The following is a 24614-nucleotide window of genomic DNA, read 5'->3' as shown; positions in this document are numbered from 1 at the left end:
TTGATACTAAATATTGCAGTTGAACAGTAGAGATTCCATGTTAAATATTTTCAAGTCTTTCAATTCTTTCAAAATTATTTCAGTTTTGAAAGAGGTTTTGGTATCTGCTTTTTCCAGTAATTTTCATGTTTTCCTGGTGGAAATGAGCCTTAGGCAGTCACTTTTATCTGTATCTGTTTGTGTGCTCCATGTTTCACAATAATATCTGAACTGGTTTGCTGATTCAACAGGACTTCACAGTTATTTTTGAAAGACTGCCTAAGGCTTTATGAAATTTGGAGCCAGATAATGGCAAAAGAGAGGCTAAGATAAAGACTGCAGCATGAGCTTATGTATCATTAGACAAAAAAAAAATCGACAGTGGGAGAGATGCCACTGGAAAAGTTCTGTTCATGGTTTTTGATCAACTCTAAATCCAAAAGAAATGAGACTTCATTAATACCAGTGCTCACGGAAGTGTTGTTTTTCAATGCAAATTGGGTCTACATTTAAGTTTGTGTTTTCCTCTAGAGAGTTCATCTCTAGTGTTAAACTTCCTTAAACTTTGGTCTGTATTACAGAGGAAATTTTTGTGTAAGCTGCATGTATACTGAATTTTAAAATAGGCAAGCATAGGAGAAATATAGCATTTAAAGTCAACTGTTTATTCAGCTTGCCTATTATGTGTTTACATTATGCTATTTCATGTCATGTTGTTTATGTCACCGGAAAATGTGACTTTTTGGGGGAAAGAAAAATCTATCCATATGGAGTGAGCTAATCTATAGTTTAGCTGCCTTTCAAGTCCTACTAAGATTTTAAAAGATAATATAGGTAGAACTTGATGATAAGGGTATTTTATAAAGCCCTCTGGAGAAGGTTACATATAAACCCATTAGACTAGTTCATAAATACATTGCAAAATATAGGGGGACACATAATCAACGCAAAGGAAGTACAGATATAACCTCAAATAATTTTTGGTGTCAAAAGATACACACAAAATATTTTTATGTATGAAAATACTTATTAGACAAAATAACTTGAAGCAGTGGAATAATTGGCACGTATTCAAATTGTGGTTAATTGAATTCTTCATCTGTGGCTTAGAGAGCCACATGGGGTACAGATTCTGCATAGAGGAAGCAATTTTCATTAACAGGATATAATTTAGAATGAGAAAACATATACACTCTGCCTGAAACACAGTTAATAATTAATATGGAATAAATACATAGACATATACTGAGTTACCGTATTTCTACCTGTCACTCTTTAGAGTTTCAGCAACTCATTTGCATCCTAAGTAAGTATATTTATTCAGAGAGATGACACTGTAACACTACCTTCAAAAGTGGAAGACCTTTATGTCACAGCATCGAAAATGAGTCATCCTTGTTATTAAAATGGCAAAGTGAGATCAGAATGGTGATTTGATCTCATGCCTACTTACATCTAAGAAGTTTGCTTATTTGGGAACTGACACTGTACTGTTGAAAAGCTGATAACCAGTTCTCAAACTGATCGTTATTTTTGAGGCTGATCAGTTTTTCTCAACTAGAATAGAGAAAATTAAAACCTCTTAAGAAAGAATATTATTTCTATTTTGTATTCTAATGATCTATAACGTTTATTATTTGGTCTTTCACATATGCTGTTAATATTGAGATGTGTTTGCATGCAGGAAGCAACTTATTTGAAGGATAAAGTAAAAAAAAATATCTTGCAGGATGTATGAGAGAAAGTATATGACATCAATGAAGGGAATGGGTGATTGAAAGCCAACAGCTCTGCATGATCCAGTCTCTGTCAACAGCTTGCTGCCTCACTTTAAGCAAATTGAGTTACACCTAACCTTGAAAACAGTTAGTGCTATTTTGGATAAGAAATTCTGTAAATCAGGCTCTCAAAATGTGCTTCTGTTGGTACAAAACCTAATCTTGGCCTTAGTTCAGGAAATGTATAAACAGATTTTTAAATCCAGCTCATATTGGGACAGTGCTTTGACATGCACACAACTTACAGCTTCAATAAAACTGAAAAGTATTCCTTAAATACTCCCTTGAATCAAGGCTCAAAACTCCAAAACTGTTGCAAGGATTTCTCAACATTTCAGCTGAACCCTGAAGCAGAAAGCTAGCAATAACTTAGTGCTACTGAATGCACGCTATGTGCTGGTTCTTAGCCTTCACTCTGAGCTCTGCCTGAGCTGGAATGTGTCTACAGGATTGGTTCCTGAGGGTGGGCAGCTCCTGGCTCAACTCTTTGTAGGTCTCCAGGGTTTTTTTGGTTGGTTGGTTTTTATAAATTTTTATCATCTTCTTTCTACCCATTTGACCACTGAACAAATCTGCTGCATAGATCTCTATATGACAGACTTTCATGTATGAGTACAGGAGTGCGAGAAAAAGAGATTTTACTTTTCTTGTTGTCTGGTTTTCAGTGAGCAGCCATATATAAGATAAAGACCCCTGAGAAATCACAAACGTGGGAACAGACAAGAATGCTTTTTAATTTTGAGTTTGCCATATTTCTGCCATACTAATTTTATAAACCACAGTGCTATTTAATATTACTGAATTGTAGGGCTATACTTCATATTTCCTTCTCTTTTTAATAACAGGTGGTAACAATATTGGCAAACATGTCTGTCTTGGACCAGTGTGCTTCAGAAATCATTCAAGGAAATGGTATGTATCTTAGCTGAATTATATTCTGTATTTGTTTGTGGAGAATGTGGGTAGGTGGGACAGGAGTGGCTACAAGGTAAAGGAGAAAGGCTTCACTAATAAGACTTTATTTTGCATCCTGTCTCTGCTGGATCTTGCAGATTGCTGCAGGGTGCAAAATGAGTCCTTGGGATGGTTCTATGTAACTGAAATAAATTACCACTGCTTTAGAAAACTTTGCATGTATGACCATGTTGCTGATGTTCTCTGTGTGTGTGTGACTTATTCATGGATACAAACCAATGTAGTACAAAGTGTTTCAACAACCTTTATTCTGCTAATTACATTGTGGCAATTCTTACAAGTGGCAATTCTTACACATTGAAAGACATCACCTGACACTGAGCCACGCATACCTGCATTTTGTGTCACTTTTTTCACAGGTATTCAGAAGTATTATGAATTTTGAAGCATTATGTTTTTATTACTATATAGCAGTTGCCAGGTTTTTTTCCACATTTCTTTAAATATCATGTTATGAGAAATTCATTATGTTGAAAAATCCCTAGGTGTTATAGGCCCACCAGAAGTCTGAGAAGTTAGGTTAATAATTCTGCGGATAAGGATACAGGAAGACGTAACTGCCTTATTAATACACCCACCAGTAAATTCATGGCCAATTCCCAGGACCATAGGTGTCTGTAATTATAGGACTGGGTAGAGAATATCCTGTTGGTGATTCGTCTGTTTGACTTGTGCTGTTGTGTTCTGATTTGCTGTTGTTAGCACTCACAATCCAGATATGCCCTGGAAGCTTTTGCACTTCTTTCAGATTGGTTATGTAGTTTGGCTCTCCATTTCCTTGAGCACACCAAAACCTGTTTTGTTGTTTGGGACAGGTGTTTGGTCATATTTCATCTGCTACAGCAGAAACTTGATTGAAGTTCACAAAATTATACTAACAGCTATGCCAACTAGGCCTAGCTCATGCTAGATACCACAGTCGGTGGAGCATACATGTGGATTGTCAAGCACAATGTGATGAAGTAAAGTTTGTGTATACGCTCTGTAATGGGATTTCACACAGAAGCGTTTGCCCCCAGGCTTTTGAGAAAGGTTGACACTCATCTTGTGTATAAAGGCTTTTTGTGTCTGCCTAATGTTCTAATAATCAGATGCTGGTCAGAAACCAGATTTACAAACTGAGAAGGGTCTTTGAATCCTGGAGAGTTTAGATACATTTTCTTCTCAACTTTGACTTTTTTGTGTGTCGATTGATTATTATCTAGCTGCACGATTCTGATGCTAATTCTCTTAATTATTTATGCAAATGTTCTAACAGTTAAAATCCTCTGATGCTACCTGAAGTAATCTGAATGCCTAATAGCATATGAAGTCTAATAGCACATAATTGTCTTTACATTTAAAATAATCTAGAAAATAGAAATCAGTACAGTCTCATCTGTTTTTGTGTTGCTACAATAAGAATATCAGCTCCTACAGGCAACAATAATAAGTTAATGAAACCATTTTGACATGGATGACATTGTCTCTTCTGCAGTGAAGAGTCAGTCACACAGTAAACTTCAAGAGGCAGAATTTCATCATTTCCCTCATTAAAGGATTCCCCATTCTAAAATACATTTAAACAGTTTGAAATGGGAAGTTTTAAAGGCTTGCTTAAAAATACAGAAACTGAAAAAAAAAGTTTTACTTTCCTTTAATTCAAAGCAAAACTTCATGCAGACACCTGAAATATGTCACTACAGGTTTTTAGGTTAGTGATTACCTTCAGGTTAGTTTAGAAGCAAATAAAGAATTGCATTTAGTTTGACTGAAATAAATTTGTGAAATCTAAAATATCAACTTGTAGAGGAGTCAATAAGTTGGAGAAGGGAAGAGTTAGTGCATTTTCTAGTTCCAGAAGTTCTGTAGCTTCCTAGTGAAGACAAACTTATGCACAGATCAGATGTGTCTGAATGCTGATGGTCAAACTGCAGTTCACATTTATGCATTGTTCATGCCCTATTTGGGTGGTGATTGGTCTGTATTCATCTAGCTTGCTTTTTCCCTTTTTTCGACTGAGTTTTTTGTTGGAGAGAGGATAACAATGGCTCTTACATCCTTCTAGGTGTTCAACTTTTAATGGAAATGCTCTTTGAAAGATCATCTTCAGGAAATTCAGCAGAAGTTGCTGCTTGTGAGCGAGTCCAACAGAAATCTGCAGTTACGCTGGCACGACTCAGCCGAGATCCTGAAGTGGCAGATGCAGCCGTAAAACTCAGCTGTAAGGATGTATCACTAGCTTAATGACAGACCGAAAGAGAGGGAGGAACTGCCAGTCATGGAGAAGCTCTTCTTAATTTTAGCCTCACTTGGTACACTTTACGGAATAGGTTCCCTATACAGTCTGTCCAGAGAGTGACTGAGGAGGTTGTGCTAAATGAACCTCTGGCTCATTTCCCAGAGGAAGCTGAGGTGCAGTGTCCACTCAACACACAGCTGTGGCAGACTGTGCCAACTGACAGTGCTGCCTCCTCTATTCCTTTATTTAAACCCTTGCGCAGGATCTGTCAGTGGACAGAAAACTTGGACCCCTGCAGGTTCAGATGTGATGTATCTAATGGGAAGCAACAAGTTCTTTTGGCTGGAGTTTTTTAAGGGCATGTGGGAGGATTGATAGGGAAGAAATGGAGGTCACAATTTCCACTCTGAAAGAGCAAGAGTGGGTAAAAACAATGTATTTGTTTCTTTATGCTTTACAACTATTAATTATGACTGCTCTGTACTGCATAGCTCCATGGACAGTCCCTTAAGTATTTGCATATCATCTTTGCAATAGAGGTCATATCTACTAAGGAAGATAAATATGAAACATCTAAAAAAAGACCACATCTCAAAATAAGAAGGTTTTTTTTTCTAAATTATTTCTCCTGATACTCTTTTGTGCACTCAGGTATTCCTCGTCTAATTAAACTTTGCAGATCACCAACTGAAAGAAATAACAGTGATTCTGTTTTAGTGGCATGTCTGGTAGGTACATTTTAATCTTTCTTTCATGCTTATCCTGAAAAATGCAGAAAAAACAGCCCTTTAGATTTCAAAATGCATAAGTATTCCAGGAATGTTTTAAAGTCATGCTAGGGTCTCCTGCCTTTCCCCTTAAGCATAATTCTGTACAGTGTCAATTATTTATCCTCTGATTGAAGATTTAAGCATATAAGGAAAAATGGCTTCATCTTCACATTATTGAGCACTAAAATATTTCACTGAAACACTTCGGAATTTAACGTTTCAGTAATTCTTAAATTCTATTCTCTGATGATGCTATGTTTGCTGAGATGAGCCTTGAATCACAGGGGTAGCAGCCCTTTATCTGCACACACACATATGTATGTAAATATTTATGTAAATATTTATGTAAAGTGGCCAAAGAGAGGAAAGAAGATTTCTTGCTTTCGCTACAATCCATTTTTTTCTGTTTGAGTCTCCAAGACAATATAGTGTCCAGCCAAGGAGTGACCAACAGAAGGTTAACACTTTCTCTGCTTAGGAGAAAGATCCCAGCTGCTGGTCCTGCACTGCATGGACTGTGAGCAGCAGCCGACTGTCAAAGTTGAGGCATTTCACCTAGTGTTCTGTGAGAGGAAAGTGCTCTGGGGACATGGGTGATTTAGGGTTGGGAGATAGATTTTGATGAATGAAGACTGAAGAATACTGTTTGACAGTGCTTTTTAGTGTTAATGTTATTTTAAATGTAAAAATAAAACTTGGTTATTGCAGCTTTCATTAACAGCTAGCTTTGTACCAGCACATCAGAAGTTTTGTTCGTTTAAGCAGGACTCATTCAGGATCAAGAGAGTATGAATGTGAGCATAAGAAATGCTGTGGCTATTCTTCATACATGCCGAGAAGGCTTGTGAATCTTGTATGGCTAGAGCAGAGGCCACAGAGTGATGGCAGCAAACCAGACTGTGATTCTTCTGTCTCGTTGAAGTTGTTACTGCACATTCCTTGAATTCATGCCTATCGCTTGAGATGTTACCTGCCTGTCTGCCTCAGCAATTCTGCTTCTCCTGATATTTTAGTAACTGCCTGATGATACTTTCTGATTAACACGTGGCAAAAATATAGTCCTTGAGACATAAGCTACTTCAGGCTCTGATAGGTATTGCCTCTGAAGTCTGAGGGTTTGTACTGTTTGGTATTTTTAGCTTGGTTGTTTACTTTTTGTATATCTTGAAGCAGGCGATTTAACTCTTGCGTTAGGGCTGCACTGACAAACAGCAGAGAGATAAGCTGATCACAACTATCAGACCCTTACTAATAGAAGAAAATTTTTGTTCTTGAGGAAAGGCAGCCTGCTTTCCAGTTGCACCTGTTGTGTCAGGTTGCTAGAAGGTATGTAATTGTTGTATATTTTTCTCCAGTGAGAAAAACAAGTAACTTCTTAGAAGGGAAGAGTTTATGAAGGTAATAGTAACATCAATGCAATTTGTATTGTGCAGTCTCATAATCAGAACAACTGGCAGTTTTATTTGTTCCCAAATGGCTTGAAATGTACGGCTTCTTTCTGCTACACTAGTATCTAAAAGATTTCTGCTATGGGCATTGCACAAAACTTCAGTAGCAGACATTTTCTGAATCAGATGGCTTATAGTTCTCATAAATATGAAAGCTGAGAGGAGGGTTGAGATACAAAGAGGCAGTGTGAGATGAGCAGCAGATCAGAGATAGGTTTACAGTCAAAGTGTTCTGACTCTCACCTCTGTGTTCTTTAGCACCACACTGTCCCTGCTGCTCAGGTCTAAGACAAACGTGCCCAAAAAACCTTGTCATTTAATAGCTGCATTTGAGGGGAGATTCATCTGACAGATGAAGACAGTAACGAGAGATTAGCCAGGTAGAAGAGTCCATAGACCTGCACAGTTCAGTTTTGAGTCTGGGCTATTATTTAGAGATAGTTATAATGGATTGCTGCAATGAAGACTTTGTCAAACCTTAACAGTATTACAATTGTGTTGTTTTGTTTTTCTAGGCAGCCTTACGGAGACTAGCAGTTATGAGTCCTGATGGACTTGAAGATTCAGATTTTCAGCAGCTAGTAAAGCCCAGACTTGTGGATTCCTTTCTGCTATGCACAAATATGGAAGAGAGCTTTGTATAAATGTGAGCTAAAACCTTTGAAAAATAATCAAGATGATAGGTACACAATAAGATAATACATACACAATTTTATTTAGTTTTAGTCCTATTGTTATTTATGACTTATTTATTTAAAACCATGAACATGTGGTTTGTAGGAGCAAAGAAACAGAATGAGCAAACTTGTTTCAGTGGTTTGCAAAGGTAACTTTTTATTTTATTTTCCTGCCAAGACACGTCAACAGACCTTATCACTGCTACCTAACAAAATGTTGTTGTCTTGTTTAATATAGTTGAATCAAGGTAACGAAGCCAAGAATTTGGTGCTCTGATGTTAAATGCTTCTAATAATGTTTTATTGCTGATATTTTTCTGCAGTTAGAACATTTTGCATTCTTTTTAAGAAATGCTTTCATCTCATGCATTTGTTGCATTACAAGAAAAATAATCCTTAAAGCTGCAAGTATATACTTTGGAAATGAAAGAGCTGTTACAGTCTGAGTCCAGTTCTTAACTGCTGTTATTTTTTAACAGAATTGTGAAAATACATAACTGTGTTTAGCTGAGAAAATTCTTCAGAAAATTTTCAAATAGTGGCTTGGAATGATGTCAGAGGACATTCTTATGCTGTATAAAGATGTGCTCCCTTAGAGAATACACACTTGCAGACAAGTCTTTTATATACATTTACTGAAATTTCCTAAAGAAATTGAGAGAATTCTAGAAAAATCTTTATGAAATCAAACACACATCATCAATGTGAAGGTATCCACATAAGATTTAAAATCATTACACACTGATAATTTTCCCTCCTTTCCAAGCCTTACAAGAACTGGAAGTGAGCATGTCTAGACATGTTTTTAATATTCAAGCTACTACTTTTGTGAAAATTTGTGCATGCATACACTAAATAATCAGAACAGATAAATTAATGGTAACTTGAATTTCCATTTTTCTGTTTTTCTAACTACTCCTGTATTTCTAAAACTGTGAAATGGGACTTTCAGGAGCTCTTGGAGTTGGCAAAAGGAGATTTTACCAATGGATAACAACATAAAGAATAGAGATGATTTTAAAATAATTTATTTTTTTCATGAACATTCCACTTAAAATTTGCCTTTTTCTTTTCATCAAGAAACCATATACATTTAAAATTACTTAACCAGCAATGTCTTGAGAGTGTTTCTCCCCCAGCTTCTCACAAAGCACTCTGTAGATTATGAAAGTATATGTATTTTTTTCTTGATGGCTTGCAACTATTGCTCTGGATCATTTTATGATCAGCAACTTTAGGGTACTAGGACATCTGCCAAAAAAGTAAGTACATTTCTTCTTTACTGTACTTACTTTGTAGATATGTTAAGCAGCTTAATTCATTAATGTTTATTTAGTATTATGTGGTGTTTAGATGAAAGGCACCAGGAAATTGCTAAGCTGTGATTGCCTTCTGCATTTTCTGTGTCTGAGAAATGTGTCCTGCTTCAAGCAGTCATAAATGGTGGCTACTTTTTTCTCCCCTTAAGTATACAGGTTAAGAAGTCTCTGCCTTAACATTTCTTCCTTGTGATCTCTTCATTTAACTATGAGCTCTATCTTGACTGAAGTTTTAAAACATTAGAAAACATACAATGACCTCTATCATAAGCAACTACTTAAAGATCAGCATTGAATCAGATGTTTCACAGATGTAATTTTCTAGTAAGAGCAGAGAAGAATTCTGCTTTGTTTGCTTACTTTGAGACAGCTCCTTAAAATTCCAAGATTGTTAAGATGTATGGTACTGTACAGCTTTAAAAATATTATACAAGTGATGGACTTTAACACTTTCCTCACTAAGCAGAAATACATACAGGAACCATGGATGCTTTAAATGGTAAAATCAACGTTCTTGGTATAAACAATGAATTTATAAATCTCATTAAAAATGAACTCAGTAAGGTCCCATTACTATCATGCGGATAGCGTGGTAATCCCTAATAGAATACAACACATCAAATTCTGTTGTGAATGTGCTGTACCAAACCTCGTTCTGTCAGCCGCAACTAACACCAGACATATTAGTTTGCAGATGGGGTAGGGTTTACCCCATAATAGGTAAAGTTAAAATCTTATTTAAAAAAAAAGTCCACACGTGTAAGGTGAACTGAAGTAGCTGTTAAGAAAACGCCATTATGACCCATAAAGTTTTAAAGCTATTTCTAACAGGTCAATCAAATATTCGGTGAGCAGGCCAGTAGCAATGAATGAGTCTAATTTGCTCTCAGATACAATAATGTGAATCCTCATCAATTGACTTTACTATAGATATTCTCAATCTGTAAATATGTGGCCATAATTCTAGGCCCATATTGTCCATTTACATGTGTTCATATTATGAATGTGGCTGTTGACATTACAGAAACAAAATACATTTAAGTGGACCTCATATTTGTAATAGAAAAATATATCTTGAAAGAGTCACTTCAGACCTGTTATCACCTAAGTGTCATCGAAACCATTTTTGCTAGATCTGAATTTTTCACCTAAAGTTGTGCACTTTATTTTTGTATATGTTAAAGTTTATGACAAAATGAACATACCTCTTCCTTTCCTCTGAATTAATTTGGAAATAAAAAGTCATTAAAAATACTGAAATATTATTTTCTCCTTACTTCTGAATTAATTCTGGATTAAAAATGTTTGTTTTGAAAGTGACTTTTCAGTTTTTAAACCAAAAAAAAGGAGCAGTTTAAACCAGAATAAACATGTTTAATTTCAATGTAGTATGAAACAAAATTTTATGTATCAAAGGATTTTCCCTAAAACATGTATTTTGGTAGATCAATCTTTGGACTCCTGTTGTATATACATATACTGCTAGTAGAGTGAGGGAGAGAGTTTATCAATTTATATATCTGGACTGATTGACCTATAGAAACTGCATGTAGGTTAGATATTAGCTTAATCATTCTGGAAACTGAATGTTATGCTTATCAGAAATGTTGTAGTTTCATTTAAATTTTTCTGAACATTTTAGATTTTGTATGAGAGAAAAATGTTAGACAAACATGCAGTGAACTGCAGGATTCTTTGTAATTTTGATTTACATTCCGGTGACTTTGGACAATGTCTTCAAATTTCAGCCTTAGTTTGAACTGTTTACAGATATTTGGGGCCCAGATGTTTCATTTATAGAATAAATTTTTTTTCTCAGTTTATTGTGTGTTTGGTACATGAATCATTTATGTGGAATGTTACTTGTCTGACCTGTTCTGTTTAAAATAATATTTCTATCTACAAAGGATAAGATAATGTCTTGGTAAATTGGATGCCTCACCTATTTTTTAGGATTGCCTGTTAGTATCCAAAAAATGGGACTTGGTCTGTAGCATGTCGCGTTGCCTTAGTACTAGACTCTGGTATGTCATACGGCTTGTTCCAAATATGTATGTTGAGCATCTCCTTTTAATTAACAGCACTGAACAGTCAAAATAACATTGGCTTTTGTATTTTGAGAAATCTGCTTTGATTTTCAGTTTAAATTTATATTACATTTAACGTGTTTAAAATAACACTCTAGACACTGTAAATTATTCACTAGTGTTCTCATTTTTAAGGAGGGGGAGGGAAGATGGCATTGAGCATTGAAAGAGAGGTCTAAAGTGAATTTGTTCATTCAAGTTGGAAGTTCTTAGCTGGTGGGGAGGTGGCTGAATGGTTTCAGCCCTTGACAGGCTAAAGAACCAGGAACAAGGAAAACAGTGTCATCTATTTTAGATACTTATATGCTTTGCAGAAATCCTTATCTCTACTTTCTAGTTTGCTCTTGGGTTTGAGTTTCTCTTTCTTTAGCTGTGACAAATTTCTGCCTCGTGGGAGTATTATTATTTGTGTAATTGCTAGTTATCTGAATAGAGGAGAGTTAAATTCCAAGGTCTGGTTCTGCTAATTATTATCTTGATAAGGTTTTTGCTGAGAAGCTACGTAACAAAAATAGCTTGTTAAATAAATGTACTCTAGATCACCTAGAACAAAAAGAACTGTCTACTGTTCCCACAACAGGGGGAAGAACCAGCATGTTCTCCAGAAAACTTGAGAGAAAACATATGTATAATAGTCTACTTCCAGGTATTGGTACTTTTACAAGCAGACTTGCTAACTAAGAGTTTATGAATTGATCAGTCTCCTGCCAAATAATCACTGAATCAAAGTAATAAAGGAAAACCTACAGACAAAACACTGGGTAATCAAAGATTTTTCTCTTTCCTTTTCAACAGACAATCAGTGACTTTTTGTTTTAATAATTCAAGTGCGCCTAGAACCCAATGGATCCTATGGGAAACCAGTGCAAAAAAAAGTGGAGCAGGTAGTACTGGTAATTTGCTTTAGAGAGAAATTAAAAGGGATCAAAAGCCTTAAATGGCGTGAAGGAGGTGTGTCTAACGTGGTACCTTTTCTATCACTGTTGTGATGACCTGTGTCCCAAATGTCTAACTGAAAGGTACACTGCTTGTACCCTTTTCTTCAAGCTTTCTGGATATTACCACTGTCTTTTAACTAGCTTTTGTCCATGTCCGCCACAACCTTTAGAATGTGACCTAATAATGCACACACGTCTTCAAAGTAACTTACTGATTTCGGTGTATATAAAAATTTAGTCTGATTTTTTTTTATACCACATAATGTAAAAATCTTTTTTTTGAGTAGTTCTGGAAGGACATACCTAACAAGATATGTCCGTTATGTGTGTTCATCCGGTAAGGCAAAGTTTTTGATAAATCGAGAAAATATATCTAAAAAGATCCAGAAACAACCATGTGTGTTTTCACTTGCATCAAAAGAATAATTATGGAATGGATCTCAATCATCTCGGGAAGCCTTCTTTGAAGCTATGGTAAAGTCAGTGTGTCTGCACTGTGGTAAAGAAGAGCCAGACCTAACTCCCAGGTTTCATGATGCTTGCTAGAATTAGAACTGTACAGATCTAACACATAAAATAAACATAAATAAAATCTCACAATATGAAGCTAAGGATAAACACCTTGTAAAATTTTGTAATAAACATGAACATTTAAAGAGTATGCTTTGTACGTTAAGCAACGTGCTTGTTTACACACGCTTGCTTCCACTTCCAAAGCAAGATACAATGCCCTCTGTCACAGCTCTTTACTTTTGTACTGCTTAATTATTAAAAAGGCCACACTTTTTTTCAGAGCAGCAATTATTACAAGTTAGTGGTTTCAAAGGTTTAGCCCATCTTTAGGGTTGGATAAACAGGGAAGTGACTGAATACCATGAAGCACATCTGATCATTTACATGAGTGTCTCACCCTTAAAAAGACACAAACTTTGTGGAATGAGATAGACTAGTTATTGGTTCAGAATATCTGGAGTAGAAGAAATCTATCACGTGCTTTACTCTAGGGGAAAATTCTTATCTGTTTTGAAGTTCAATTCTGTAAGTATAGTCTAGACCAGTAATTTAGGTATTCTGTAGACCACAGAAAGAAGTGGGCAATTCTTTCTCTTTGAGGATGACTGCCCAAGACGGAGAGTATACATAATGCCATGGAGCTGCCTTTTTTTTTCCAGTGGCTATGGAAAAGAGTGCTGATGATTTGTTTGGAGGAGATGTCTAAACGCCTCAACATCTAACTATTAGTTCAGATCATGTGAGATGAATTCCGGATTCACTCTGGAGACAAAAGGAAGGCACTTTTTCAGCTGGGGTTTCACATGCTGTTTATGTATCAAATACAATTCCCACCAAAACAGAATTTTTTGCAACATCAGACTCTCCCTTTGAAATTATTGAGACATTATTTTCTTGTTTGGTATGCACTAGATTATCACTCTTGTTTGCCAGTGTTGTAAAACAAGGAATAGCTGGACCAACTCATCAAGGTCAGAATATTATACCAGATTATCCATTTCTTATTAGAGAAATATCTCTTCCATTTAAAAAGAGAGAGAAAGAAAACAGATCACAGGACACTAACTCAGAATGGTCTCCAAAGTGAGCTATCCTGGACAACATGTGAAATACCACTGAGCTAATAAATAGAATTGCACATGTCAGGAAAGCTACTGCTCACCAGAAAAGAAACAAACAAATCCTCCCTCAAACCCAGCATCCCTTCTTTCCCAAAAAGCAATAAGCTGAGCTCTAAGGAGAAAAAATTCCTCTCACATTTCCGACTTTGGTTTAGAATGGTCTTGTACTGTTATTATCTTGTCTTTGCCTGTCAAGTTGTCTTCTTTGGCTTCACTTGTATTAAAGATCTCATGATAATTACTGTTACATTAATAAAGTTCTTTTCCTTGAACTCAAAATGTTTAGCTCTAAATGTGGTATTAGATAAATATGAGATGAAAAAATTAAAAATGGATGCTGAACAGATACAAAGCCGAAACTTGAAAAACTTCAAGAGATTTCTCTTTAGAAATGCATTCCTGCATAAAAACATCTTAAAACAAGAGTTTTATTAAACAGCTTCTTAATGAAGTAGATAACTGAAAAATTATGTGAAGATGTTCCTCTTTGAAGTCACGAAAAACTGCTATGGTTATAGACAAACCTGATATTTCTAGCTCTTAAAGACTCAAGAGAACTTCAGGAATGGTGTGGTTTGGAGTTTTTCACTTTGCTGTTTGAGACGATGAGGTGAGGCTTTTATAAATTAATAACACAAGATAAATATAGGTGCATCTTAAAACCAATATCCATTAATGTGCCATTTCACAGACACCATCACTTTACAGCTGGCCAGAGATATAGAAGGTCTTGGATATACTTTTGCCAGACTGTGATAAATTTCTTTACCCCTTTTTTCCCCTATGATTAGGAGAAAGAATAGAGGAAATAGCATTTCAATAGCTATAGAGGACTTTGTCAACATTTGTATTCTGAATTTTTGCACTTGGGCAGACAGCTACCAGGCTTGGACCACAGGATAACAATAAGAAAGGACCCTTCATTACAAGGCAGAGTCTGGGACCTAGCAGCATCATGGATAACACACTGATTAATGAGGACTATTTCCAGGTGGTTCAGGCCAGCCTATTGGAAGCCATGCTGGCATGTTATAAGCATAAATGGACCTTGCTTACTGTCAAGACTATTGCTAAATCCTTGCATGGAAGTCTCTGCTGCTGTGCTTACTGTGGCTTAAGCTTTCAGCTAGCAAACCTTAGCAACCCTTTCTTGAACCAAGAATATGCTTTCCATCAACCCTACTGATGATATATGTGTGGTGGTTCACAACTGTGTTCCTTTCTAATTTTCTCTATGCCTTTCCAGCTGATGTCAGCTGATTAATGTTTGCCTCTAGAGTGAATCACAGCTGAAGGATCTGCATGGCCCAATATAAGGGAAAGCAACTGAAAGATCAAGATCTGAGAACCCCAAGACAGTGACATGTTTTACAGTGTGTTCGCTGGTGCTGTCTCATTGCTCTGTTACATCTGCATCAAGGCAATCTCTCGGTCTAGCACCTTGGCTAACAGGTTGTCTTTTTTCTCATTTGCACAGTTATTGCCGTCTGATAACTATTTCTCCTCAAATACTCAAATCTTATTTATTTTTCCCTTTTGAAAGCATTTTACTTAGAATAGTTACCAAAATGCTGGGAAGTGCAATCAGATGGAATTTCCGGATTCTGCTGCAAAGATCAGATGAATGTGCATGAATTGTTTCTGCTCTCACTTCTGTCTGTCTTTCCTGTGCAGACTGAAAACTACATGGATGGAGTGTTCCTTTCCATCTTTTTGCCTGATACTAAGTTCTCTAAGATCCCTCATTTCATTTGAGCCCACTTAAAGATAATATATTAAAACTAAATATTAATACAAAGACCAGCTCCTTTGGTAGTACCAACATGTCCTTTGTGACCCTATGATATTCCTTGTGTGGAAATGTCTTTGTAGCTTGTTTTGCAGTTAATAATCTGACATGGCTTTAACTGAGACGGTTGCCTTTTGTGTCCAAGCACATTTTCAGCTGCAGCATTCATTCAAAAAGAACAGCTGAATTCAAACTTTTTTTTCCATTGATACATCTATTGTTTGTAAGCTCATCTGAGTGCACCTTTCATGTGGCAATACTTTTGTTGCTTCCCATACTCAACTGAAGTTCTGCCTTCTTCATTTATCCATTGATCAACTTTGTGATTTGTTCACTTTTCTCATTATGCGTATCCATAAGAAAATGTCCCAGATCTGAGATGTTTTTCTGATGACACAGTTTTGATTTTTATTCATGGTAAAAGATATGTTTAAGGATTTATTTGTTGCTAATCATGTAAAAGATATTTCTTGGTATGCTGAAATCCACCTACCAATTTCAGGTCCAGCTTCCACTCAGGTCCAGTCCCACTGAAGCCTTCAGAGGAAAGCTCATGTGCTGGTACTGCAGTTGTAAATTAGAAATTTAGGATTTTCTCTGTAGTGTCCGTTACCTATCTAATATCTTTCTAAATGGATTAGTTCTCTTTTACTTCATCACACTGCTACCTAGAGCAGATAAATTCATCTGGTTTTAGTTGAACAGAGTCAAAAATACACTGAACTCTGTTTATCCCCTTTGTTAGTTTAGCTCACCTGTTTGTTCTTGCAGTTGTCAATGATTAATTGTGAATGAGCTGTGAAGCATTAAATGGACTGTATACTAATGATACGTTAACTATGCATTATCCTATTAACCATGAAACCAGAACACATGTAGTGGAATCACGGTGAGCAGAAGAAAGATATTAGTGCACCATGAATTAATTAATAGTGGAGAGGAGAAGAGGAGAGTTACTTTATCAGGCAAGCAAAATATTCCTGGTGAAAGAAGAATAAGTCTCTTTACTAGGATCTTGAAGGGAGGTGGAGAAGCAAGAGAAAATTTTCATAACTGAAATATTGGGTGTGGAATTGCCTGAATCAATAAGCGCTCTAATTTTATTTGGAGAATGGCACCTATTAGTTAACTTTCCCTCCACCCTAGTTTCACCAAAAAAAAGGGGAAAAAATGTTGTATCTGTTCTAATTCTGATTTAAAGTTTGTAAGTTGGTGGGGGCAGGGGCTGAAAATTAAAGGTGCTGAAAATTAAATCATTAAAACATGGGTTTGGTACAGAGGTGTTATTGACATCAGGATCTCAGACTTTAAGTGTTTTGAATTAGTTCTCAGATACTTTTGAGGTAGAACATCTTTAAAGAAGTATGGCTATATTTTTCTTAAAAAATTTCTTTCTTAAATAGGTTATATTTTTAATTAAAAATGTTTCTATTAAAATAAACACAAATGGACCCTCACTGCTATTTTAAAAAGCTAATTAGAAAAGAAAAACTGTTTAGTTTTAGAGAAGAGCCACAATACAAATCAGTTAAAAATTCTTTAACCGTTACTTTGTTTTCTAGGGTCTTGCTGCATATGAATAAATACACCAGCTCATTCTCTGGTGAGTGTCATTGGGTAAACTATATATTTTATTAAGATTCTGAGGCTACTTTTTCTACTATAAAAGTATTTCCAGGCCTTAGCTGTAATCAGTAGAATAAAATATGGTTGCTGGTAAGAAAAAATTTTAGAAGTATGAAGTATTTCTTTTAATAAATTCCAGTTTAGCAGTTCTTCTAAGGCCTAGTGACTGCACTAGGGGAATAAACTTCTCAGTTACAAACTGTCCTACAGTCCTGAAACAACTCTTCACTGTCCAGTGACTCTCAGCAGTTCTAGATACTCTGTTTGCCTTTGCATAAGATTTTACCAAACAGGTTCTCATATTTTGATTTCTTTCAGGACATTTCACAGAGGTTGTTTGTCCCTTTTTACCTTGAGTCCAGACACTCCAGTGTCAATGGACAAAAGAAAATCTAGTTTCACCCAGGGGCTACTTTTTCAGTCACAGGCAAGTGAACAAACATCATATGGTTTTACCTGCAGCAGTTTTATTGTCCTACCCTGGAAACTGAAGGTCTGTTTCATGTGAGAGACCAAGAGCCAGGAAATGTATGAAGTACAAGAAAGAGCAAAGGTCTTGCTGAAAGTGCTTTCTCCTGTTGAAGATTCAGCCAAGTCATCTTCATTTGGAGAATGCTCCATCCCCTAATGAGTTCAGGTGTCTATTGCCTTCATTCAGTATCCTGTGGACTTGATTACTTTTTCAAAAAACCTCTCGAGTGGTAACTTTTCTCTGTTCACATCAGGACAGCTGAAAGCTGCAGCCCTGTGGATAATTCTGATTTTGTCTGCATACCTCTTTTTTTCCGCTTTATTTGTAACTCTTCCCCACTGAAGAATCATCTTCCTTACTATTAGTTTGCTCATGACAGGCTTTTCTGAAATCTAGAAAACTGCAATCAAACTCATCACATAACTAATGTATTTCTTCTGTGTACAGACAGCATTATTTTAGTAATACTGAAGCATTTTCTGGAATACTTCGTGTTAATAATTAGCCAATTTTGTCAGGGACAGTTGCTCATATTATTCTCCTCCAGTCACCTACTTTTAGTCAAGTCAATAAACTGCTTTTAACAGTTCAAGTAAAAAGTCTTTTTTCAATTTTAACTTATTTTTAAACAAGGAAGCAATTTTAAAAGCTTAACATGAAGGTTTGACTTTTAAAAAATAGAAAGCAATCAGAAGAATCTTGTAAAAGGAGCCAATCCTCATGTAGCAGCCCAAGGTTTTACCATAGGCTGCATTTTTATTTTTTGTTGAGAAGTACAATGTTGCTATTGTGCAGTTTCATGTTAGTTCTGGCTGCTATTCTACAAATCCCACTGACAATACAGTAATCTAGAGGCCCCTTTACAGCTGGATGGGAAAGAAACTGAAACAATAATGTCTTAAATATTCTTAAAAAGTGCTTGATAGTTTTTTAACTCATTCAATTGACCCAGTCACATGAATAAGGACATTTTAAAAAGTCTTAGTGATGCATTTGAATCTTATCTCACTTCCTAAAATATTTAAAAACCAATTTTCCTTACATGTATAATGTCTCTAGTCAGTTTGGCTGTTTTAATCTGGGTGAAATCTGAATAAGATTAAGTCATCTGTAGACCTGCAAATGAACCTTTCCGAAGTCTTTAAAACACTGTTGAACTCATCAGAAATATATGATCATTATGCACTGCTATGCATCCAAATTCTCTTGCAAGTCTTAAGGGATGAATGTAGCCAGAAAGCCAGCTTCCCTTGGGGCCACCTGGTCACATGAAAAAAAAAAAATCACACAAAACATCTTCTTGCCCTGGGAATTGTTGAGGATTAATTTTGTCTTCCAATATTCTTAAAAAAAAAAAAAAAAAAAAAAAGTAAAATTTGTCTCTAAAGAAAAAGAATATTAAATTCTTCAGAAAATGAAGTTTAGACTACAGAATTTTTCTGTAGCAAGATAAGTTTTTCTTAGGTTGTTTTTACATATTATGTTCTGTGGATTTGAGTTTCTTTTAAAAGAGCAGAGTAAGGAATTTTTTGTTTTATTCCATGATGCAGATAAATATAAAGTGATGAAAAGTTATTAATTTTATAGAGAACAATGGAAGATGCTACAGCTGTCAGATGCAAGGAGTCAAGGTCAGTATAAGCAAATGAATATCCACTGATGTTGTGTCTCCTTAATCAAAGATCCAGATTTTAGCAGGCCTTGAGTTTAATCTGATATTTATGTAAAAATATATGCTCCCATGGAGACTTAGTGTGCAAATGGGAAGGGAAAGTACTAGGAATCTCTGGATGTAGCTGGCCAGAAGGAGTATGAGCCCTCTTCTATAATGTGGGAACTCCAGGCCTCGTGGGCCTCTTGTTCCTAATGGGAGTGGAGAAAAATGTAGTCATGAAAACCAGGTGAACTGAAGCATGAGGTCTCATTTTTCATGAGAGGGATGGATAACAGCAAGTGAAAGCTGAAAAGAATTAAACCCAAGTGTTTAGGAAGGAGACACTACTGGGGCTTGTTTAAACTTGGGAAACTAAAGCAAACGAATGTTGCAGGGACTGGATATGAACATTGTAGCTGGAAAACCAACTGTAGTCACAATCCAGGCTATAGTTATAATCAAAGTATCGTTGAAAACTTTGATATTTATGAAGTATCAAATGACATAGGAAAAATTTATACAACACTAGGTACTGTTTTGTATTAGCAACGACATCACAATTGACAGCTGATCTGCACGTGGTTTGGTTTACAATAGTGGCATGAGTTCTATAAGATCATTAATGCATTGACACAGATTAGAAAAATGGATGTATTCTTCTTCTGTCAAAACACATAGATGTAACCCAAAGCAAAATGAGTCTCTCTGCTTTCTCAACTCATGATGTAGTGCAAACTGAGTTTTCAAAAGCTTCTTTTAGATGTACTTAAGGACTTGCTGGGGGAGAAGTGGTGACATCTACTGGAATTTTAAAACACTTCATCATATGTTTCCAAGACTGCTACCAAGACATATTTGGTTTGGGTCTAAAGTTGGATGAATAATGCAGAAACAATTTCTACTTATATTTGTGCAAGTTTGGAAGCAAATCTTCAGCCATCTTGGGGTTGCTTTTGGTGTCATTTCCTGCACACACTCATAGAGCTATTAAACTTTAATCGTATAACTGTTGGCAGAAAATAAATGTTCAGCTCACACAGGAATAGTATAAAAAGTGAATTTCTAATGTGCTTTCTGTAAGCCTGTGTACCACAAAGCTGATTCCATGAGTTATGTTCATTAGGCTGGAGGATGGAAACAATATTAAGTGATTTATTGGACCAACTGCAATTGAACAGTGAGTCTCTGCTTGGGGTAGCAATCCCTTACTTTAAAAGAATTAAAAAAAAAGAATTAAAAAAAATTCAATGAGAAAGGAATATGTGAAGCAAATTGCAACCTGCTCCCCACACTTCATGGAAAGAAGGAAGGAAGGAAACTCATCCATCATTAAATGCATTCATTAAAAATTATTCACTCAGATCCATTTAAACCATATTCTAACTTTAATCTCTTGATTTCTTGGGGCTAGATTGTGATGCGTACTGCATGCCCAATACGAGTTTGAAGGCTTTTCTTGCATCCTGATGTAGGTTACTTGGACCTTGGGACTGGGCCTGCCGGAGCAGCAGGGTTATACATCTGCCTCCTCTCTCCCCTCAGAGGGAGTGTGCGGAGGGGAGGGAAAGGGGGATGGGATTGCAGAAGATGAAGCAATTCCTCTAGGCACTCAAAAACCTCTGACTGGCTTGCTGGGATTGGCTGGGGTCAGGGTTTCCCAAAACTTTACTACTGTGAACCAGTGATAAATAATTCCCTCTGGGACAATGAAGATGTAGGCAATAAATTGGCCTTTGAGGTGTACCCTTGAGGTGTGTTTTCCAATGTTATCTGTGTGCTATTGCAATTTACTTATCCCATCCCCTTCAGTCTATGCCTAATCTGTAATCCTTAAAATCCAAAGAGTTTATGACTTTACATAGTTTATGACCTGATTGCATGTGCACAGATGAACAATCACTGTGTCATACAATTAAAAATCATAGAAAGTGAGGAGTAGGAGTTTTCCTGCTCACCTTAAACTAAAAGCCAAATTATCAATGTCTGAAGTAGTTCCACAGGCTCTCAGCAACTCTCTCTTTTACCTGTCACTTTGGATTTTCAGCCTTTGTATGCAATGGACTAAATAAACTGTGTGATTTCTGGTGGGTAATGTTAAATGACTGTTCAGCATCTGATTCATAATTATCTAGTGGAATCAAACTCATCTTCATAGCAGAAAAGCTAATCATTGGTAGACCCTGCAGCAATTGATTTTTCTGCAATATTTAGAGCAACGGGCACAAGAAATACCCAGGGGAGAATGGAGAATGATGCTTCTTGAAGACCCACCACCATCTTTTATTCTTACTAAGAACTGTTTCAAATGTTAAATGTAGCTGCTTCACATTATTGTGCCTGGGTTTTTTATACCCCTTATATCCTTTTTGTTAAAAATTGTCTAATCTGTGAGAATCTTTCTGTAATGCTTTCCACCAAGCTGTCCTTAAGGATTTTCTACTGTTAAGGAGATTTATTATTATGGTATGACAAAGGGAAACCATCTGCTGTCATTCATCAAAATGCAAGTCTACCACCAGTCTTACCTCTAATTCTGAAAGCTGCAGATGTGTGGAGATTTTATGTTGATATTTGCACCTGTGAGCATATGACCTGTTGTAATATCCTATTCCTGCAGCCTTCACTTGAGTCCTGTGAATGAACATAGATCCCCAGTCACAACAGCTTTTCTAGTAATGGGAGTTGTTTCACTTCAGCAGCATGCTCTGGTTATGAGACTGCCTGGCTAAAGAGATTATAAGCGTGATAGTCTACCTTACCTACTACAAAACTGGAACTGTTTGGCTGTGAGTTAGCACTATGGTGAGAAACTCTGACATGACAGTTTTCTGACCTTTTTAATAAGTTTTAATCCTCCAAACAAATTTTGTTAGTGCATGTTGACTTTCCTGCATTGTGTCTCTGATTTGCTAGACTGACAAGTTTCTATCAGTCCAACAATCTTATTTAGCTGGCCTGCTGCTCACAAGTTTCTCTAGATTTATCATTACATGAAAACACATTTTTAATTGAACAGAGATTCCCTGAGTCTGTATGCATATCCACATCCATTTCTAACCATTTTCATGGCTAAAACCTACTCTTACTGCAGACCTTTGAACATTCAAGATCTGCACACAAAGTCTTTGTATATTTTCAGTTAGTACTTTTCATAATTATGCTTTGCTGAATCAGGTCAGGGTGCTCAGTCTGGTGGGGAAACATATGCGTACGTAAGAAATGCAAACGTTGCCCGTACAAGGGACATGGCATACCTTCTTGCACAAGTTCATAGTATTTGAGTACTACATCAACCTATACAAGCTCAAGATCTGGCCAAAGACATTATAGCTACAATACTCTATATTAAGCCAGTAAAACAATAAATGATGGAGGGTGCAAGTACTAAAATCTTCCCCAGAAAATTGCACATGATATCCAATTAGTAGTTATGGTAAATCTGTCTGAAATGTATTCCGTATCATTTGTGGCAAGATTTGCTTTCAATCAGAGATTACAGAGAACATTTAAATTAGCAATGAGAATTACCCTGAATAACAAGCTCATTATTTACTATACTTGCATTTTGTTGAGCTTATTAGTAGCACTGCCTGGTTAGATTTTGTGGATCCTTTTCTATCCTTTCTGCACGAAAGCCCAACCATGGAACATTTCTGAAAGCAACAATTGTGATTTTATAATGAACCACAAGAGGGGGGAGAATGAACATAAATGAAAGAAAGAACTGGATTTTAATGAACAACTGTTACATTTAGGACAATGCCGTATCAATGCTGAATTTCAGAATCTTGGCCAGGTGTTGTCTGTGGAATGAAGAGTTTGAACTAATGGTGAGATGCTGTTCCTAAGAGTCATCTTTTCAGGTCTGCTGATTTATTACTGAGCTTCATTTAAAGCTCTGGACAAACCACACTTCCACAGTTGCAAAATACCATGCTGGGTGTACTCATCCCTTTCTTTATTGCCTTGATCAAACAGAAACAAATGCTAACGAAATGATAAAAATAGAGATCTCTGTGACCTGAATAATCAGTTTTAAAGCCTCCTACCCTGCCTTTTAATTTTTTCCCCCAATTATATAAAGGAGTTCTCTAACTCATTATAATCAAGGAATTTCTCCCTGGTGCATAGATGAGTTTTTGGTGTCAATATGAAAACTAAATCATCTCACTGTTGTGATCATGGACTGACACAGGACTGGTGAGATTCCGAGAGTGTTTTCAAGCTACTTTTCAAAGAATGCTCATAGTGCCCCGCTTCTCACGTGCAGAAGCAGCTATAGCGATGACAAATCTGGGGACTCCTAGAGATGGTACTCTGGGACTGCTGAGAGCATGTGCCCCTACAGCTGGATCAACCCTTGGGAGAGCATGCAGAGGCAGCTTTGGCAAGCAATCGGCTTCCTAACCCCAGGACTCTGTGGGCTTGATGGCAGTTCCTATAGCCAGCTGGAGGGCAAGGAAGGAAAATAGATTTCAAGAAGCCACCCACTCCACCCTCCACTTTCTCTTACTTCAAAGTGGATACAAGGGGCAGGCAACTTTCCCAGTTTTTAGTCCTCTGTATCTTGTGTTCCATGTCCCTCCTGGCCTAGGTTGTCAGTCTCCTGGGAGAGGGATAGGAAAGAAAGTGAATCTTACTTCCCCCCCAGCCTAAGAAAAAAGCAAAGCAACAATTATAGCAGTAATATGAGGATGGTATTGCAGCAGGTGGTTGCAGCATGGCAAAAAATAGTAGCATAGGCAGCAAACCTTCTCAGCTTTTCTCTGCAAGTAATTGCAAGTAGACCAGTAGACTATAACTCTGAGAGAACACCATGTAATGTTATTAGGCAAAATTATAATGTCCTTAATTTCATGTTCAAAAGCAGAATGGTGCTGAAGGAGGCTTGCAGAAAGAAATTAAGATAGTAATACTAGAAGAAGACAGAATGTTGATTACCAGCAGCGAGGTATCCAGATTTGACTAATGGCACAGTTATTGTATGCATAAGCCCTAATGGTGTTTAAGTGGTTGCTAGAATGAATGCAATTAATGTAATTTATTTGGCAGCATCCAAACAGTATAATACTTGGAATAGGATGGGAGGTCCCTTGCGTAGCATATAGCCCTATGAATATGTTTCAGTGTCTCTTTTCACAAGTACACAAAACCAGTGACTCTGATTTTTTTTTTTTTTTAAATTCTCCTCATTTTTTAAGGGGCATCATCTACATAGCTCCACTGATTTAAACTGAATTTTTTTTT

The 24614-nt window shown here is 36.5% G+C and overlaps 1 protein-coding gene across 1 annotated transcript in view; it reads left to right on the top strand.

The window, feature by feature from the left end:
- The window catches only part of INSC (INSC spindle orientation adaptor protein), a gene marked incomplete at its 3' end in the record, with an annotated part of 100222 nt that extends 92407 nt beyond the window's left edge, over positions 1-7815 (top strand). The window contains exons 9-12 of the mRNA XM_082318775.1: positions 2603-2669; positions 4780-4935; positions 5605-5681; positions 7687-7815. Coding sequence (XP_082174901.1) covers positions 2603-2669; positions 4780-4935; positions 5605-5681; positions 7687-7815 — 429 coding nt within the window. The remainder of the gene's footprint in view (positions 1-2602; positions 2670-4779; positions 4936-5604; positions 5682-7686) is intronic.
- Positions 7816-24614: the final 16799 nt, after the last annotated feature.

The sequence above is a fragment of the Platalea leucorodia genome (assembly GCF_965183815.1).
Source record: "Platalea leucorodia genome assembly, chromosome: 7".
Lineage (NCBI taxonomy): Eukaryota > Metazoa > Chordata > Aves > Pelecaniformes > Threskiornithidae > Platalea > Platalea leucorodia.
Note: the sequence above shows the minus strand (reverse complement) of the source record. Positions and strands in the feature narration are given on the sequence as shown.